Genomic DNA, 19,919 nt, shown 5'->3' on the forward strand with positions numbered 1-19,919 from the left:
TGAGGCTTTATAAGGCATTGGTCAGACCGCATTTGGAATACTGTGAGCAATTTTGGACCTCGTATCTAAGGAAGGATGTGCTGGTCTTGAAGAGGGTCCAGAGGAAGTTCACAAGAAAGATCCCAGGAATGAAAGGCTTAACATATGAGAGCATTTGATGTTCCTGGGCCTGTACTCGATCGAGTTCAGAAGGATGAGGGAGGATCTCATTGAATCCTACTGGATACTGAAAGACCTGGATAGAGTGGACATGGAGATGATGTTTCTATTAGTAGGAGAGTCTAGGATCTGAAGGTACAGCCTCAGAATAAAGGGATGTCCCTTTAAGACTGAAATGAGGAGGAATTTCTTCAGCCAGAGGGTCGTGAATCTGTGGAATTCGTTGCCACAGATGGCTGTGGAGGCCAAGTCATTGGGTGTATTTAAGTTAGCGATTGATAGGTTCTTGATAGGTAAGGGGGTTAAGGGTTACAGGAAGAAGGCGGGAGAATGGGTTTAAAAACTTGAATGGCAAAGCAGACTCGATGGGCCGAATGACCTAATTCTGCTCCTATATCTTATGGTCATATGTCAGTGGCCACTGGGTGGTGAATGGGTGAGTGAATAAAGATGTCCATATGTTGCTTGGGAAACAATGCAGTAAAACATTTCTTCAGTTGCAGAATACAAACATAATCCACAAAATGGAAGACAAATGAATGATGAATCAAGACTGGTAGTTTGCTTTTAAAAATAGAAACATGAAACTTCAGGCCTTTAAACTATTAACAAGATACGAGTCCCTTAAGTGATAGCTCAGACTGGGAAAGAAGCAGTTCTGTTGATCAAAAGAGAGAGTAAAACCCAAAAGCTGTAAATTAAAAACAAAAGGTAAATGCACAGTAGAAAGAGTAAATAATTCCACAAGAAATCAGAAGTGAGAGGAATTGATAAAAATTAGAAGTTGGGTGAAATATGAATATGTTAATTGTATAGATAGATTACAGGATTGTTGAATGGAAATAGTAAGAAGGGTTTGTTTAGCCATTCTCAAGACATGTCACTTATTTGCAGGAAATGTTTCATGATATTTTAGAGAGTAAGTTGCAATGCAAAGAACGCAGGTGTTAAGAGCCGGGCTAGTGATAACAACTTGTTATTCAGCTTGCCATGAGCTTCTGAGCATTGGGTGGCTAGGTGATCTATCCACAATTAAAAGACAAGAAACACAGATTAAAAGAGAAAATTCTAACACAATGTAATAAATCCAAAATGTTAATCCTCTCACCCTCTCCAGAGATGATGCCTGATCTGAGGAGCATTTCCAGCATTTTCTGTTTTATTTCTGATTTCCATATTAGATCAAAAGGTAACTGTGTACTACAAAACTGTAGAGTATAGGATGCACATATTTCAGTGTAAGACTGTATCGTACGATGCTCAGATACAGTGCCACCCAATTGGTCCAATCTGGTCTGCTGGCACCATACTTGCCTCTATCATGTGCCTGTATCCAATGTCTGCTTTGTGTAATATGTGTTATGCAACTGTCATGATAATTTAATAAACTGCTTCTGAAGCCTTTTCTCATCAGCGTATCAAGTATGAATCATTTAGCAACTTCCTGTTTTATGCTCTCTTAGCTCTGAAATAATGACGAATAATCCCAATAAGGATACTTCTCTCCTTCCTGATTTTCCTTATTTATTGATTCTCTATTTGTGTACTTTTATTTCACGGTCTTGTCCATGGCACCCATGACTCAGTAATGCCATGTCATGCCATCCATATTAATATTGGCTGTGCAATTAATTCAGTTTGGAACCTATCCATCATGTATTTTTAAGAAAATGTTCATTTGGATCACACGCCACATCTATCCTTTGATTCCTATTTACTCACAAATTTCACATTTGTTTCTTTCATTTTTTCCACTTACCAGTTGTGCTAAATGCACACTTTCTGTCAATTCTCTCCATTCTTGTTTTATTAGAACATTTCTTATGCTCATTTTCCTCCAGTGCCTGATCCAACATTTCAAAGTTTAATGTCCTGTGTCAGATCTACTTGTACTTTTCATCAGAAACTTGGCCCCAGCCTGGGGAAAATGGAGCTCATCCCAATTGTGCAGTTCTTTCCCACCCTAGAACTGGCTTGAGTCTCCCATCACATGGAACTCCTCTTCCGCTTGTCACTCACTCAGCAATCTGTTTATCCCTATGCCAATTTACTCACAGTTCAAGCAATAATCTAAAAACTACAACCCTTAACATTCTGTTTTTTTTATCCCTTATTTTAACTCATAGTATTTTATAATCAGATCCCTTGCAAGCTCTTTCCTATGTTGCTGATCCTAGCACACACCACCACATTGGATTTAACTCGCTTATTACAACACAAGAGTCCATTCAGCCCATTGGGTCCATGTAGAGTAATCCTACTAGTCCTACTCTCTTTCCTTATTTCCTGCAGCCCTGCAACTTATTCTCTCTCCCACATGCCTATAACCTTCCCTTTGACCCTTTTGCTACTTACTTACAGTGGGATTAATATGCAAGCGCATGTTTGGGATGTGGGAGGAAACACACATGGTCACAAAGGGAATGGTAGACCGAAGTCAGCATTAAGTCTTGGTTGCCAGACCTGTCAGGTAGCAGCACTAACTGCTTACCCACGGTGTCGCCCCTCTTTCTCACCAACATTTTGTTGAATTAGATTGAGATATTTCTCAGTTCTGTTTACTCCAGATACTGCCTGTCTTCCTATTAAATCTTCTACTTATGGATTCCTCATCCTCCCTGCTTCAGGGTACAATGATCAACATTCCTGCTTCCATTCCAAATACGTTTCACCTGTTGGATTGCATCAGTTGCTGCATATCCTTATTCTCCCCAAAAGACTACAATCAACCACTTTGCCAGCCCTGATCAGCCATTCAACCAGAGCCTTGGATCAGTGGCTGTAATCCTTAAAATTCAGAAGCTTGGGGAATTACTGCAGTTTTTTCACTTAAGGAAACAATCTTCGGAGTGCTCGTGAATTATACATCTCACAGTTCTGAGGAAGCCACTGTTAACACCACAAGATACATCAATCCATCTAAAAGCAGACTTATAAATTCCAGTTTAATGCTTGCAGAAATCTATACACAGTCACTAGTTGTTTAGCTCTGTTCAACAGCAATCAGTTCACCTTTCCTGAAGATTTGATTCCTTTGGAAAGTGCTCCGCAAACAATCAGCCAGGCCAGAAGCAGACAGAGGGCTAAGTACCAGACTATCTCCCCTGTCTCATCCAATGAACTTGAACGCCGTAAAACCAATTTTCTAAATAAAATGACAACAGGGGACATCTTGTATAAGAATATTTTCCACAATACACAATCAGTATTAGACACAATGCACCAAAGTATTTACTTAAATATACATAAATATGAACAATATTTTAGCTAAACACAATGGAGTTAAGCACCATGGTCATGAAATTCAAATGAGCAGTGCTGTTTACAGTAAAATTTGTCCCTAGTTGTGAATAATTTTGGCCATGAATTCCAATTGCATTGTAATAATGCACCTCGTGAATTCCATTATTGAATTACTTGAAAAACAAATGCAGAAGTGCAAAAGGCTAATCCTTGGGCAACACTCACTTGGCAATTACCCTGACACACTGAACTGCTTATATATGCTGAACACGTGTGAGTCAAGCACAGGAAATTAGGTTTAATCAACCCACCTTCCAACAACAGTGCTTTTTATAAGGGCTGCTGGTTTGTTGGGATCCAAATTGGAGGAGACTCTGTACTGAGCTGGTTTGGTGCTGCCCAACAAATTCCAGGTTTGAAAGCAGTGAGAACCTACCATTCAAGACATCCAAGGCATGGAATCCATCCAGGGCAGTTGCATTCAGCAATGACTTCCTGAAATTACTCCCCATTATCGTTATCCAATGTGAAGGAGATAATCGGCAGTTTTTAAATGCTACAATATTGGCACAAAGTGTGCATACTACTTTCAGCACTGGGTTAAACAGGCAAGGATATCTCCATAGAACCATAGAACCATAGAACAATACAGCACAATACAAGCCCTTCTGCCCACCATGTTGTTCCGATCTTCAAACCACACCTAAGACTATCTAACCCCTTCCTCCCACATATCCCTCTATTTTAAATTCCTCCATATTCTCATTCATTCCTAATCTCAGTCATGATGGCCATGAAGTTACTGGATTCAATAAAATTCCATCTGTTTTAATAGTATCACTGAGGAACAAAATCTGCTACTTGTACCTCTCTAGCTGAAATGATGTTGCAGAGCCACAGCAATGAGGTTGATTTTTAACCACCCTCTGAATATTCCTGGCCAGCCAGGCAATGAAAACAAAACACCTACTTTAAAACAGATTAAGCTCAAGACCGGACGGTCCATCTTGCATCCACTTAGACACCTAATTCAAAATTGCTCCAAGGCAAGTCAACTTTGCAAAGCCCCAATCACAAATAATTGGGGACTGGAGTCTAAATTAAATGAGCTACCACAGATGATTCAATTGACAGCCTGACGTAATAATATTCACAGAATCATACCTTACTAACAACATACCGACTCCTCTACTTCAAACAATAAATAGAACGCTGGAAGAACTTAATGGGTCAAGCATCATTTGTGGAGGCAAGAGATGTAGGTCAACATTTCAGGTTGAGACCCTACATCAGGACTGAGAGAGGACAGGAAAGATTGCCAATATATAGCAGTAAGAAGGTGGGTTGGATAGAGACTGATAGGTGATAGATGGGGAGGGGATTATGGGCAGATGGAATCAGAGGGGAGTTCTTCCAGTTTGTTGCCCCAGATTCCAGCATATGGAGTCTCTTTTACCTCCATTTCAAAACCCTGGGTATGCCCAGACCCACCAGCAAGGGAAGCCCACCAGCAGGGCCACCACAGTGGGGGATAATGGGAGGGACCAGCTTGGGAGGCAGCATTGAATCCAGAGGTGCAATTGTACTTGTCCCTCAATGAAAATGCTACAAATCATTCTTTATATTCATATACATACAATTATTGCACCATTGCATTTGAAATATAACTGTTCACAGTACTTCAATAGCAAAACTTCCTTCCAAACAAAAATAGTATGATCTAAATTCTTGAACAGCATCACCTGCCAATTCTGTGTAGAGAAACCTACATGGAATGAATAATTCACTTTTCATGAAGAATTTAAACTTTACTGCTGGTTCCTGTTTTGTAGAGGGTATAAACTCTTTTAAACAAATCTTTTAGGACTTATGATAAGACATTGGCACATTAAGAACTGAGTCTGAGGAGAGTTTTTTCTCAATCAAGGGCTACATGAGGACCTTCCATTTCCTGACAGATCTGAATTTCTTGGACCTGTGTTGGGTTAATTAGTGCTTTTCTTCTTGTGACATGCTGTCATTAAAATAGTTTGATCCATCCTAAATTTTCTCTGATCTCAGTAGAGAAGAAGCAATCAACATGCAGAAATATAACCTTACTCCTACCAAACACCTTATCCTGAATGTCTCATGGGAAACTACTGAGCAAGTTCTGTGAGGGACATTCCATTAAATCATCAGAATATTTGTGAAGTGACTGCTTGGACTTGTCTTCATTGTCAGATGGATGGAGTGATTTGCATGTCACTGAGCCAGCCACACTGCCCACTTGCCAGAGCTAACCACCCCCCGCTTCCCTTTATGCCACTGGGAGCTGTAATCTGCTGGCCTCTATATTGGAAGGCAGGCATCAACCACTCAGTGATCCAGCTACACAGAGATTTTACTGGCACAACAGGATGCCTAAATGTTAAACGACCTCACATTGCATGAGACCCTGAGCCTTCCCAGGGCCTTTGGTTCAGTCTGACTCTCCTGATTTGGGGTGGTGAGAAATGAATTTGGTTCTTCAACCAAAAGGCCAGGCAAAATAATTCTTCACCCAAAATACCAGCATACCAGTTGAAGGTATTCGAGGCAAACAATGAGCAATGGCAGAAGCTAGCCTTTATTTTTAATTTCTTAATTTTTAGATTCAGAGGCATCATATTGTTAGGCATGGTAGCTACTGCTTGACAGTTTCATACAATTCAGTTACCATTCCACAGATTAAGAAATGAATTGTATTCAGTTCACAGCTGCCTCATGGCTCTAGCAACTCGGTCTAATCCTGACCTCTGGTGATCCCTGTGTGGAGATTGCACATTCTCCCTATAACCACATGGATTTCCTCCTGCTTCTCTAGTTTCCTCCCACGTCCTGAAATGTGCAGGTTGCTGGATAACTGGCCACTACAAATTGCCCCTAATGCGTAGGTGAGTGGTAGAATCTTGGGGGAGTTGATGGGAATCTGGGGAGAATAAAATAGGATAAGTGTAACTGGGTGCTTAGTGGTCATCACAGATATGCTGAAGGTCCTTTTTCCATGCTGCATGTCTGAACACAGAGGAGGTACTCTCACACACCAATAATTAAAGAGATATATATTGCAATGTTTCAGTGATGGATCTCCTTCCTAAAGAAACGAGGACTTAATAAAACACAAGAAGTTGAGTAAACCACAGTGCTAGAAACCAGGCACTGTTAACTACTGAAAGGTCCCTGCTGTTTTGTTATTCAACCATAGATGTATGAAGTAAATCAGTCTGAATCAGACAGCTGTTTATTAAACAGGAACTCCCTCAACAAACCTCCCCAAGAAAAAGCTACTGGTATAAATGTGAATGTATGAGGTGCTTCTCTCTGCAGCAATTTACTTACTCCCAGTATTGCTCACTTGGGCCCTGGTGAGGAACGTGGATTTCTGATCCATTTGAACAAGTTTTGTTGTTTGTGTTCAGCCAGGTTGTATTCACGATTTCAGAATACCCATCATCCAAAGTGAGATTGCAGAGTGGACCTGGAAAATGTAGAGTGTGACATATTGCTGAGAACCATTTCTATTACTTATAGACAGGTAATCAGGAATACTCCGAGTCAGGTCAGTACCTTACATGGGTTAGGCTGCTGATTGGTCAGAACATTAATGTACAGTCTTCACAAACCGCTCATACAGAGTGCTACTGTGATGACTGCTATGCGAGTAATGACAGATTTTCCCTGACTGATAGAGTAAAACTGATAATCATAAAATAACTCATTGAAGCTAAAAGGAGCTACTGGTGGATTCTTGTGATGCTCTCCACATTGCTTATATTCCTTCATAGAATCCTCTAACTGCTTATCTGTTGCTTGGTGATAAAGCCTCTGGCAACCTCTTGATGCAAAATACACTGTGTGTTCTGCATGCAATTGCTTCAGCATAGTTGTTCTTCCTTGTGGTGAAACAACAACTCTGGATCCCCAAAGATCCACACCATTCTTGGTGCTTAATGTGTACCTTTTCCTGTAATATGGAAACAACATGCCATCTTCACTTTCTCCTTCTTATTCATGCAGTATGTGTTTACATATTCAGGATACGGTAAAATCACATCTCATCATGGTACTGAGACTGGAGAACTATCCACGTATCCCAGGAACAACACAGCCTCCCAGGTCTCACAAGTAGGTACACCGGTGCATCCACATTCTGTTATACTGTTCCTTGTACTTCCAAATGTCGTCACCTGAGCCAACATTTGTGCCCATTTCTGCACTCTTGGATTCAACAGAACTTTAGGGGTATGTAGTCCTGACAATTGTGAAGTTTTGATCATGCGGGTTCTTATGGAACTTCATCACTCATACAACATACTCAAACCTTCTCTGCCTTCTTGTGACCATCAGGTCTTCACTTTGGAAAGGGGTGGTGATGTAAAATCAGTCACATATCCCTATTCTCCACGCAGTGACAATGGTATACCAGCACTGCAAGATGAAGCATCTCAGAACAGCAGCAACAGCTTCTCTGGATCATCATGAGCAAGAACCTACAAACTTAATAGAAACTGCTTCAATTCTCAGAGCACTCTCTCTTGTTTTATGTCCCACTCCATATCTTGTGATTTAGCAACTTGTGTAGTGCTGCTTAAAGCAAGCAGGAAGCATCCATAGTAGTGTAAGGATTCTTTAACTTTGTCAACTGGGTCAGACTCGATGTGTCTAACAGTGCTTTAACCTTGTCCTCAACTGGGTGAGTCTATCAATATCCTTATAACCTGGATAAACTACTTATGTGTATTTCATCAGGTGTATTCCTGCTTCTCAGAATCAAAGTACACCTTCTGGTTTCTCCTTTGTCCCTTCTCTGTCATCCCAGACACCGAAATATCATCCATATAACATAGGACAGCAGGAAAATCATGTAATGCTGATGGAAAATACCGGCTGTTGATGATTTTTCGCATGGAAGGCTATATTGGAATAATGAGTTGAGTGGTTTTTGAACTTCTATCCAACTTGATCTGTTGGTAAGCATATCAAACATCAAGGATAATGAAGACCTGTCCTTCTTCTAGCTGAGGAAACAAACCATCAATGAGGGATATGTGCTATCTGTTTAACTTGTCTTCCTTGTTGATTATTTATTATCCTGTAATCTACACAGATCCTAAAAGTGGCTTCTGTCTTCATCAGAGGAACCACTGGAGCAGCCAAATCAGACACTTAGCTCACTGAGCAATGTCTGCTTCCTGTAGTCCATTCAGCTCCTCCCCATCCTTGTCCCTTTGTGAGCTACAGGTCAGAAAAATCAATGATATCTCTCCCATATTCTCTTCAAATTCTTCCCATCATTTTCCTTTAAAATAAAGGTCATGCTTTGAATATCTAAGGTGCAGCATTCTCCTTCAAGTGAAGCTTAGTTTTCACATCCTGAATGCTTCCAAGTTCATCACGGAACACCTTGGGGGTACTTGAGAAGCACAGCTGCTACAGACAGTTGTCTTGCTTTCGTTCTCTCCTCAGTCTAGCTTTATGTTTAAAAGCCAACTCCCATCATCAAATTGGACCTTTCTCCAGGAGCAATCAGAGAGGATCTTTGCTCCACTCCCACTGCTTCTCACTCTAACCTCACATATCCCTTTCACCCTGATTCTTTGATGACTGTTGATATGAAGGACCACAAATGACTCCTTGAACTTCACTATAACATCTGCCCAATATTGCTTAACTTCCTGCTGACACATCACTGCTAGTGCAGCACCAGTGTCAAGTTCTATTGACATGCTTTCCACCAATGTACATTGATGTACAGAAAGGTTCAGTAGGATTCTTCTTGACGTGAACTGTCTGTATGATCTGTCTAGGACCCCACCTTCCTCACCTTGTAAGTGAAAATCAAAAAGAAAACGGCAGATGCTGGAAATCTAAAATTAAAACAGAAAATGCTGATAATACTCAGCAGGTCAGGCCACATCTGGGGGAAGAGATTCAGAGTTAACATTTCAGGTTGAAGACCATTCACCCTGAAGCTTTAACTTTGTTTCTTTTCCCACAGATGCAACCTGATCTGCTATTTCCAATATTTTCATTTTACCTTCTTCACCTTGTTCCTTAATGCACTTTCCTCTTCGACCCAATAAGCTTCACACTGCTTGGTTGATTGAGTTTGCTATGATCTTACTTCCCTTTCAAGCAAACTATTGATAGGTGCTCCTTGATACTAGAGTTATGGCAAAAAAACTTATGTCTGCACTCACGAGCTCACTGTCACTGCTGCCACAACATTAACACTTCCTTCTTAGTTAGTTCTCCCTGAGGACATCAGAGAATAGGCCCAGCTTGTTAACACTTTGAGTCATCTTTGGCTGTTGCTGCCAATCCTCTGCTTGCTTGACCCGTATTCACATTGCTTGAGCAACATCAAATGACTGCTAGAAATCCAATTGCTTCTCTCTGAGCAGTCTCCATTGGGTAGGCACATTTTGGGTTCCATAAACCATGTGACCGTGCAACATCTCCCCCGATCTTGTAATCTGCCCGCGCCCCCCCCCCCCATTGATCTGCTATGAAGTCTGCAATAGTTTCATCTGGATTCAAGCTGCTACGCAATTGGACTGGTGGGGGGTGGGGGGGTGGAGGGTGGTGTGCAGACAGGAGTTAGGAGGTGGGGTGGTGTGAGCATTCATGCTATTGAAATGGTTTTTATGTCTCCTCTCGTGGACTGGTCACAGACAGCAAAGTTTTCATTAACTTGCACACTTAACATCACAGACATAAGTAAAATGGATGTTTCCTACCCATCTGCTATGTCATTTGCAAAGAAGACATGTTGCATCCTTTCCATAAATCCCTGCTTTGATTGAACTGTTGAAGGAATCTAAGGTAACATTTGTGGCCCTCTTGACTTGCACTGTGACTCAACACAATTGAAGTCTGCATAGAAAACACACTCAGTGAAATTCCACTTGGTCTCAGGAAACCATGCTGCTCCACTATTCCAGAGGAAAAACAGCCAAGTCTCACAAAAGTTAAGTGAGACTCCTTCAGTAACCATCCTGATTAACCTTCCATCATCCTTATTACAAGTTATCATAACAACAACATTCAGTGTCTGCAAATACAGAATGAAAACAGGCCTCATGTTTCAGCAGCTTAACACGCACATCTATGTGTGACGATACTTCATTTTTTATGTCATCATCTAGCCGCTAAAAGGAATTGAGCGAAAAAACATTACAAGTCTTAATGTCTCCTCAGGATATTGCAGAGACATTTCCAAGTCAAGATCGTGGAAAGGTGTTAGGTTGTCAATTGGTGAATCACTTGTCAAAGGTATCCAGCCTCTTGTACCTATTTGTACCTGTTTTAACTTGCAACTATGTCAGGCTGTTGCATGAATAGTCTACAGGACAACTCTCACAATTTAGACACTGGTCCCCTGATGTTTGTAAAGTTGGTTGGTACAACTGAGTGGCATGCCAGCCCACTTCAGACAGCAGTTGAGAGTCCCTCTGAAAGATGGGACTGGTCTCACATACAGCATAAACCTGATTGGATGAGGATCTGTAGTTTGGTCATGATCAAATTTTTCCTTAATTCCCAATTATTTTGTTATCCAAATTCAAAATCCTCAGATTCCAAGGTGGGAATTGATCTCATGAGCTGGGACTCCAACATTGTGCAAAGAATCTCTGGTGAACCTGTGGTCTCCTGAGTAAGTGCAGTTTGGCTGGAAGGGTATTGAAGCCAGCATCTTGTCTCACTGGTGCTGTTACACCGTAGACAGTAGTTACACAGGCTACTGTCAAAGCTGGTTCATTTTCAGGCTGCACTGTCACAGAGTGTTTGTAAGCCCTCACGGACATCCTGGGAAATCTCAGAGAAACTGAGTTTTCACCTTTTGCAATTCACAAAGGATGCTGTCTTGAAACATCAGCCTTTGTGCTGGAGAGCACTCAAGATTGGTCACAGCCCTCAGCCTTTAGAGGCACAAGCACCTGTACACTCAGAAGGTGACAAGGAGCATTTGACAGATCATTAATATCTTGTGCTTTAGAACCCGTACATTAGAAATTTCCGGTGTGGAGCAGAGGATGAGTACAGTAGGCTATGGAATTACTGATTGCAATTAATAGAATGCATTTAGCATTGAAACACCCTTTCACGATCCACAAAGCTGCATCAGGATTTGTTCTCTGTGTACAGGTTACCTGAAATGTCAGCTGCCCTTCTACCAGAATGGTTTAATTGTGGATAATTCAGGGATTGCTCATGTGCTCACTGAACTACACCTTTTTAAAGAATGAGTAATTAATGCTGCAGATCCCACAGGATAATGACACCCTTTCACAGCCCACAGATTGAGGTGTGTACCAGGGACAGAAGGCTACCAGACAGGTTACTGGGAATCCATTACTTTATCCAACAGGCATTAACACAGTACCTCTGGGTGTCCTGCTGCAGGTTTCGTCTGCACCCCACCAGCTGAAGCAGTCTGCCCACGGCAGTGGGGACTGGAAGGAGGCAAACAGGTAGAACAGGCTGTAGCCAATGATGCAATTGTAGGTGATATCAATAATTGTGCTGAAGAGGACCATAGTAATTCCCACACCTTAAAATGGAACAAAGAGGAGCTTCAAAAAAAATTAATTGAAAAGAAAAATCTTTCATACAGATTCAACTGACCAGGCAAACCAGGTTTGTTCAGTTAGTCTCAGGCACTATTATATTTTAGCTTATAACTTACATTTTAATTATATTCTGGAATTATTTCCCAGATTGGGAAAGTTACATTTCTATTGGCAAGGCTGAACTTAAGGTTTTGTGTCCATTCTGTATGAGAATGTCACACATCTCAGCAAAATGATCTGGATAATGAACAATGATGTGAGCCAGTTCTTCTGGTTTTACAGACATCCTGGAATAGTCAAAAATTCACTTGTTTCTGTATCCTACAGAGCATCTCAATGAAACAAGTAGAATTTAAATAAACTTTTTTTGGAAACTTTATTGTTGATAATCCAATAAGTGGCCAAATATTGGGTTTATTAACTGACTACTTGGAATGAGGAAATGAAATCATTTGGCTTGCTGTGTCTGTCGCTTCATGGTCTGTATCTGTCTTTGTAAAGTGCACAACAGATCAGTTTGTAAACAAAACTTCCAGAAGGCTGGTTAAAACTACTAGTTGTTGGGAATTTATAACCCAATAATTATAGTCATAGTTATACAGCATGGAAACAGGTCCTTCAGCACAATTTGTCCATGCCATCCAAGATCTCTCTCTGAGCTGGTCTCATTTGCCTGTGTTTTGCTCATATCTCATAAGACCTTTTCTATCCATGTACCTGTCCAAACGTCTTTTAAAAAAGAAGCCTCTACTGCGTCGTCTGGCACCTCATTCCATATACCTTCTACCTTCTTTGTGAAGAAGTTGCCCCTCAGATTCCTTTTAAATCTCTCCTCTCTCTCCTTAAATTTATGTCCTCTTGCTTCACTGGGCAAAAGACTGTGACCATCCACCTTATCTACGCCCCTTGTGATTTTATATACCTGTATAAGGTCACCCCTCAACTCCCTTTGCCCCAGGGATAAAAGTCCCAGCCCTCAGCTCAAGCCTTCCAATCACGGTAACATCCCTGTGTATCTTTTCTGCACCTTTTCCAGTTCAATGACATCTGGGCATTCCTGTACTGGACAACCAGAACTGCACACAGTTCTCCAAATGTGGTCTCATCAACAACTTGTACCGTTGTAACATGACATCCCAACTTCTGTACACAATGCCTTGACTGATGAAGGCAAGTGTGAATTAAATTAATTAAGTATTATAGCTGTAATTATAAAATGCACAATATTAATAAATTTGACCATTGCCTATCACTCCTCCCCCTTTCACACAGGACCAACATCACCCACTATTTCTCATTTATTTTATTGCTGAACTTATGCAAATTGAATAAAGATTGACCTTGTAGCATTGGCACAGCTTTCCACACTGCAACAGGTCCAAGGCTGGCAAATTGCCCAAAGGAAGTTTCCAAGAAAAACATCGGCATTGCAATAAGTACCAGCATGAGTGTGTAGGGAATAAGAAAAGCTCCTGGAAAACATGGTAAAGGAAAGATGAAATTAATTGCACAATGTACTCAAGCAAGTTTGAAGTAGATGTCAGGTAATAAAACAATTCTTTTCAATCTAGCACTGAAACTAAATATAGCCATTAACAGAGTTGGGAAAATGAATTTACTCTAGATCCAAGTAAAACAGTCACAATGAACATTCAAGTTGTTATTCCCTGCATCTCACTCTCTTGAATATATGAGTTTCAAATAGTACTGGGCATAAGATGAATGCTCCACATCATCATGGTCATGTTGTTTACCAGGGATTGGTTTTGAGTTCGGTACTAGAGGTGAAAATACAAGTGTAGTCCCAAGTGAAAATCCTCTGCATTGATTTGGTTCCTGGAAGTGGAAGAAACCAAATGCATTAAGAGTTTATGAAAGCATCAAATACATTACATCCTTGAACTTTGTCATCCTCTTCATATCAAATTACACTGATTTTGTTGGAACTTTCCCTTTAGTCAGCACTCCAGTACCATCCCAGTGTAATTCTTTCCAAGGACCAGGGCAGGAATAGTCGATGGTCTGATGAGACTGGCCCTGGAATTCTCAATACATACATTCTCATGAGTTTATCAGCTAATTCCCACAAACTGCTTCTCTCAGCTGTCGAACCAGTAGTTCATTTTATTTAACACAAAAATGGATACAATGATAAAGATCGAGATAATATGCGACTGTCCATATCAATACCATTGGTCTATCCTTGGCCCTCTCCTGTTTGTTATCTATATATTGCCTTAGCCATAAATCATCCAAAAACTCAATGTTAATTTCCATGTATAAGTCGATGACACCCAAGTTTATTCTATTACTCATTCTTTTCACCCATACATTGTCTCTAAATTGTCATATTGTTTGCTCAAGATCCAGTATAGGCCAAGTAAAAATCTACCACAATGAATATTAAGAAGTACAAAGCCGTGATTTTGGGGTAGTAATGGAAATAAATCTATTAGCAGTTGCCACCATTGCACTGTGAAGCTGATGGTAACTTTCCATGAATTCTTTAACAAGGAAACTACATGTTGCTGACAGATTCAGCTCTCCTCCTTCTGCTGCAATATGTGTAATTTCCTTCAATGCAACCAAAGAAAATCACTTGAACTGATGTGAATTTAAACTATTTCCTGCTGTAAAATGGCTCAAAAATGTTAAAAGAAGCTTTCAGCAATAATTAGTGCTATGTAAACTGTGCTGAATTCACTCTATGAGAATTCCTCAGTCACAGACTGTTCAACAGGCTCGATAACATCACAGCTGCCATTCTGTAGCAACACTTTGAACTGACTTCTGATAGCAGCAGGCATAAGAAAAATGCATGTGTTTACCAAAGAGGTTACTAGATCCCTTTGTGGAAGTCAGTAGTGAGTACTATTGCTTTGCAGGATGTACACCTTTAAAGGGACGCAACTTGGACAGTGGGTGAATACTGGAAATTTAGTCGAAAAGGAGAGTTTTATCTGCACCCAAGAGAATGACTTCCGAAGATGTGTTGCCTGCCTGCTGCTACGATTAAAGGACACCTGGACATCTCTTGTGTGCTGGAGAGGAATTTGGACTAGGAAAAGGAAGATCCAAATACTGCAGTCCATGTATAAACAAAGGACATGAATACCTTTGAGAAGGAGATTCAAATGAGAGGGTAGGGTCCAAATTAAGAAACAGAACCATCAAGATACTATTCTTGGGATGACTACACAAGCCACTGACATGTTGACTTGGGGGTCAAACAGATCAAAGAGTTGAATGGTAAAAGCTATTCCTCTGGGACAAGCTTCACAACCATCATTCAGGGACAAGTGTCCTGATCAATTGAATAACTATTCTACAAGTAAGAGTTTATGCTAAGGAGTTTGGCAAAGATTCAGATGAAGTAAATTTAAAGAGAAGGTACAAGATAACAGTGTAATGATATGAGTAATGATCAGTAAAGTGTTGCAAGGAGGTTCAGAGCACACAATGGTACTGATGCAGCAACAAAATGGGCAAAATAAGTAAAGAGCATACAGGACAAAATTTGAGGTGCTTTATGTGAATGCACTTGAAAGTGGATGGATGACCTGGTGGCATAAATAGAGGAAAGCTGACTTAAAGAGCAACATAGTCACAAGATGACTACAGAGAAAAGCCAGATATTGCAGGAGACTCAACACTTTAGAAAGTTAGGTTGGATGAGAAAGGATGGGTAATGGTGGGGAGGGAAGGAGAAGGGGAGATGTAACTCTGATAACAAAAGGTGCCATCAGAAAACAACTTGGCTCAAAACTTCAGGAAGTAGAATCAGTTTGTGTGGAGCTACGATCCATTTTCTCTGCTATCAAAAACTAACTTGTTTTCTCTGTTTCCCAGTTCTGATGCAAGGTCCCAGATCTGAAATATTAAGTGCTTTTCTTTCCACAGATGCTGTCCAACCCGCTGAGTGCTTCCAGCATTTTCTGGTTTTGTTCTAGTTTGTTCAATGCTGAAGTCAGCAAAATGCTAGAGTTCTTTATTAGGGCAGTGATAACAAGAAACTTAGAAAAACAAAAGATGATTGGGCAGGGGAAAAATGTTTTAATGAAAGGGAAAAAACATAGAGCACAGAAACAGGCCCTTCGGCCCAACTGGTCCATGCCAACCAAGATTTCCATCTAAGCTCGTCCCATTATTTGCCCATGTCCCTCTAAACCTTTCCAATCCATGTCCCTGTACAAATAACTTTTAAATGTTGTGAATGTACCTGCCTCATCCACTTTCTCTGGCAGCTCATTCCATATACTGACCACTCTCTGGTAGACAGGGCGGTGAAGAAGGCCAGCATGCCAAAAGCCTTTTTCACCTTGCTGTCTACCTGTGACGTCACTTTCAGGGAACCATGTACTTGTACTCCTAGGTCTCTCTGTCCCACAACACTCCCCAGGGTGCTACTGTTCACACTGAAAGTCCTACCCTCATTTGTCTTCCCAAAATGCAACACCTTGCACTTATCCAAATAAAACTCCATTTGCCATTCCTTGGCCCACTTACCCAGCTGATTAAGATCCCTTTGTAAATCCTAATAACCATCTTAACTGTCAATGACACCACCTATTTTAGTGTCATCTGGAAACTTACTAAACATGTCTTGTACATTCTCATCCAAATCGTTGATATAGATGAAAAATAGCAATGGGCCTAGCACCAAGCCCTGGGGAACACCACTACTCACAGGCCTCCAGTCTGAAAAACAATCTTCCACCATCACCCTCTGCTTCCTACCATCAAGCTAATTCTGTATCCAATTAGCAAACTCTCCATGGATCCCATGCAATCTAACTTTCTATAGTAGCCTACCAGGCGGAACCATATCAAAGGCCTAACTGAAGTCAATATAGACCACGTCTACCGTCCCATCCTGCCCTCAGCAACCTTCTTGGTTCAAAAAACTCAATCAAATTCATTTATATTTAATAAATTTATTAAGACGGCTCAAGAGAACGCAGATGCTGGAATCTGGAGCAAAAACCAAAATGCTGGAGGAACCCTGTGGGTCAGGTAGCATCGTTGGAGGGAACTGGACAGTTGACGTTTCTGATCAAGACCCTTCATCTGGATTATTAGGGATGTATTTAGTTGGATGGTAAGGGAGGAGCCAATGGATAAAATATATGCAATCAGATGCCTCATAAAAATTACTGCACAAGTTAAAGGCTCTTGTGGTTGAAGTTAATATATTACTATGGATAGAGTATTAATTTACAGACTGAAGACCAAGAGCAGGGATAAATGGAACATTTTCAAGTTAGCAATGTTTAAATGGGATGCCTCAAGGTTCAGTACTTAGCCATCAGCTTGTTTACAATTAGTGAGATAAGCGAAGTGACTGACTTTTTTTTTGATAATACAAGAGGTGGAAGCGTAAGGAGAACACAAAAAGTCTGCAAAGTGATTTGGACAGGTTAAGTGATGGCCAAAAAATGGTCAATGAAATATATTGAGAGAGAATGTAAGCTTAACATTTTGGCAAGAAGTATAGAAAAGCACAGGAATACTTTAGCATTGTCAGACTACCACATGTGTTATGTTCAAAAACATCTGTGTGTCTTCATGCAAGAAACATAAAACGTTAGTATAAATGTGTTTAAAAAGAGAAATGGAATTTATCTCAAGGGGGGTGAAACACAAAAAGAAGCCATGCTACAACTGTGCAGGGGTCTGATGACATTACTCCTGGAGGAATGCAAGGAGTTTTGGTCTCCTGACTTAAGGAAGAATGTATTTGACTGACAGCCAGTGCAGGGAAGTTTTACTATTTTAATTCCTGTTGAGACTGTTGTCTTCTGAGGAAAGATTGAAGAGAATGAGCACACATTCTCTGGAATTTAGAAGAGTGAGAGGTAATCTTCAGAAACATTGAGCTTCTAAGTGGTTGCACTAAAGTTGCTTCTCCTTTCTGGGGAGTAAAGAACTGAAGGACATTGTCTCAGGATAGCAGGATAGGAATGAGATGAGAAAGAATTTCTTCTCGCAGAGGGTTGTGAAATTTTGGATTTCTCATCCTCAGAGAGCTGTTGGCATTGAGTCATTAAGCATATTCAAGACTAAGGTAGATTTTTTGAATTACAAGGGAACCAAAGATTATGAGGATTGGCAGGAAAGTGAAGCCCAGACCAATTTCCAAATCATCTGAAGGCAGGCCAGGATTAAGGGGCCTATGCCTTTATGTTCTTAGGCTTTTCACCACAATCTCTGTGCAGTTGTCTGTACCCCCACCACCAACTCCAGCAAAGGTTTGCCAGGATGTGGCCTGGATTGGAGGACTTTAGTTGTGGGGAGTGATTGGATAGGGTGGGCTTGTTTTCCTTGCAGCAAAGGAGGCTGAGGGGTGACCTTATAGAAGTATACAAGACAGTGAGAGGCATGAATAGAGTAGGTAAAAATCCTTTACCCATCATAGGGCAATCAAAAACAAGAGGGCATAGTTTTAATATGGAAGGTGGGAGTTTTAAAAAGGACCTGAGGGGTTAGAGTCTTTTTTACACAGATTGTAGTTGATATCTGGAACAGAGGAGTTGGTGGAATCAGCTAGTTACAGTTTAAGAGGCTTTTAGACAGAGACTTAAGGAGAGAAGGCATGGAAGGATATGGTTCTAAAGCAAGCAAATGCGATTAATGTAGATAGATAAATGTATTAGCACAGACGTGGTGGAACAGAGGACCTATTTCTATGCTGTATGACTCTATGCCTCTCATTTGCAAGCCTCTGTCTCCATCCCTCTTCCCGGCAACTGAATTGGATTGTTCACAAAGCTGTTGTCCCATACAAGCCTGAGGTAAGCTTTGGACCACAAATTTGGGTCATTACCAGGCCTTCATTTCATTGACAATTTATAATCCAGCCTTAGCACACTTGCTGCCGTCATGACATCCGATCCCTGGTTAATTCCCGACCTGGGAACTCCAAAGCACTTCTGACAGGCCTCACTTTACCCTTTGTAAACCCCTGGCAACCTAACTCTTCTCTTGCACCCTTACTTGCACCCATTTGCCCATTTCCCCTGATCTTACCAGCATATATTGGACAACTTTGATTTTAGAAAATGCTACCATTAATTCTGCTAATGGCACCTTTTCTTCATCTGACTATAATCTCTCCCAACTCTGTAGAGTCATAAAGAGATACAGCATTGAAACAGGCTTTTTAGCCTACTGCGCCCATGCTGACCATTGTGCCTATCTATACTATCCCATGCCTGCATTATCTCCGAATCCCTCTATGTCTTGCTCATTCAAGTACCTGTCCAGATGCCTCATAAATATTATTACTGCCTCCACGATCACCTCCAGCAGCTCATTCCAGATACCAGCTACTTTTTGTGTGAACATTTTACCCCACAGAGCCCCTTCGAGCCTCCTCCCTCTCACCTTAAACCAATACCCTCTAGTTTTAACCCCCCCCCCCACCATGGGAAACAGACACTGGCTCTTTACCCTGATCTCCCACTTCCCAAAGTGGATTGGGAACAAAAAGAAACCTGAATCCTTACGGTGACACATTTCCCATGTTCCTTCCCTCCATATTTGGAACCATGAGTAGAAGGATGAACCAGGTTAAAATGCTAAATAATTTTATACATCTGATCAAAAGTACAGCTGTTGATAAATCACCCTTTTGCATTCCCTTTCACCTGCCTTTGGTTTCCAACATTTTCTATGCAGTGCTCCCTCCGTGGCTAAACCCTAGTTGGTGGATGTTTGTCCCTTGCTGTGGACATAGCAGATGGTCTGGGACTAGCTGGCCTGCACTGCCTCAGCTTGAGGGGCAGCAATCAAGGATAGCTGGCTACTAAGCAATAGCAGTGGGATTGTTAGGGTAGCAGTGGTAGAATCAGAAATGCGATCATCCTGGCGGCAAATAGTAGGTTTGTTCTCATGGAAATGCCAAAGTTCCTCCAAGGCAGGACA

The 19,919-nt window shown here is 41.1% G+C and overlaps 1 protein-coding gene across 2 annotated transcripts in view; it reads right to left on the reverse strand.

Moving 5' to 3' along the window:
* LOC127573551 (sodium- and chloride-dependent neutral and basic amino acid transporter B(0+)-like) overlaps window positions 1-19,919 on the reverse strand; it is a 66,913-nt gene that overhangs the window by 33,797 nt on the left and 13,197 nt on the right. For both annotated transcript variants that reach the window (XM_052021886.1, XM_052021884.1), the window contains exons 3-6: window positions 13,337-13,468; window positions 11,810-11,977; window positions 6,763-6,901; window positions 3,172-3,304 (exon numbers count right to left, since the gene is read on the reverse strand). In XM_052021886.1, the coding sequence (XP_051877846.1) occupies window positions 3,172-3,304; window positions 6,763-6,901; window positions 11,810-11,977; window positions 13,337-13,468 (572 nt within the window). The remainder of the gene's footprint in view (window positions 1-3,171; window positions 3,305-6,762; window positions 6,902-11,809; window positions 11,978-13,336; window positions 13,469-19,919) is intronic.

Source organism: Pristis pectinata, chromosome 8 (genome assembly GCF_009764475.1).
Source record: "Pristis pectinata isolate sPriPec2 chromosome 8, sPriPec2.1.pri, whole genome shotgun sequence".
NCBI classification, from domain to species: domain Eukaryota; kingdom Metazoa; phylum Chordata; class Chondrichthyes; order Rhinopristiformes; family Pristidae; genus Pristis; species Pristis pectinata.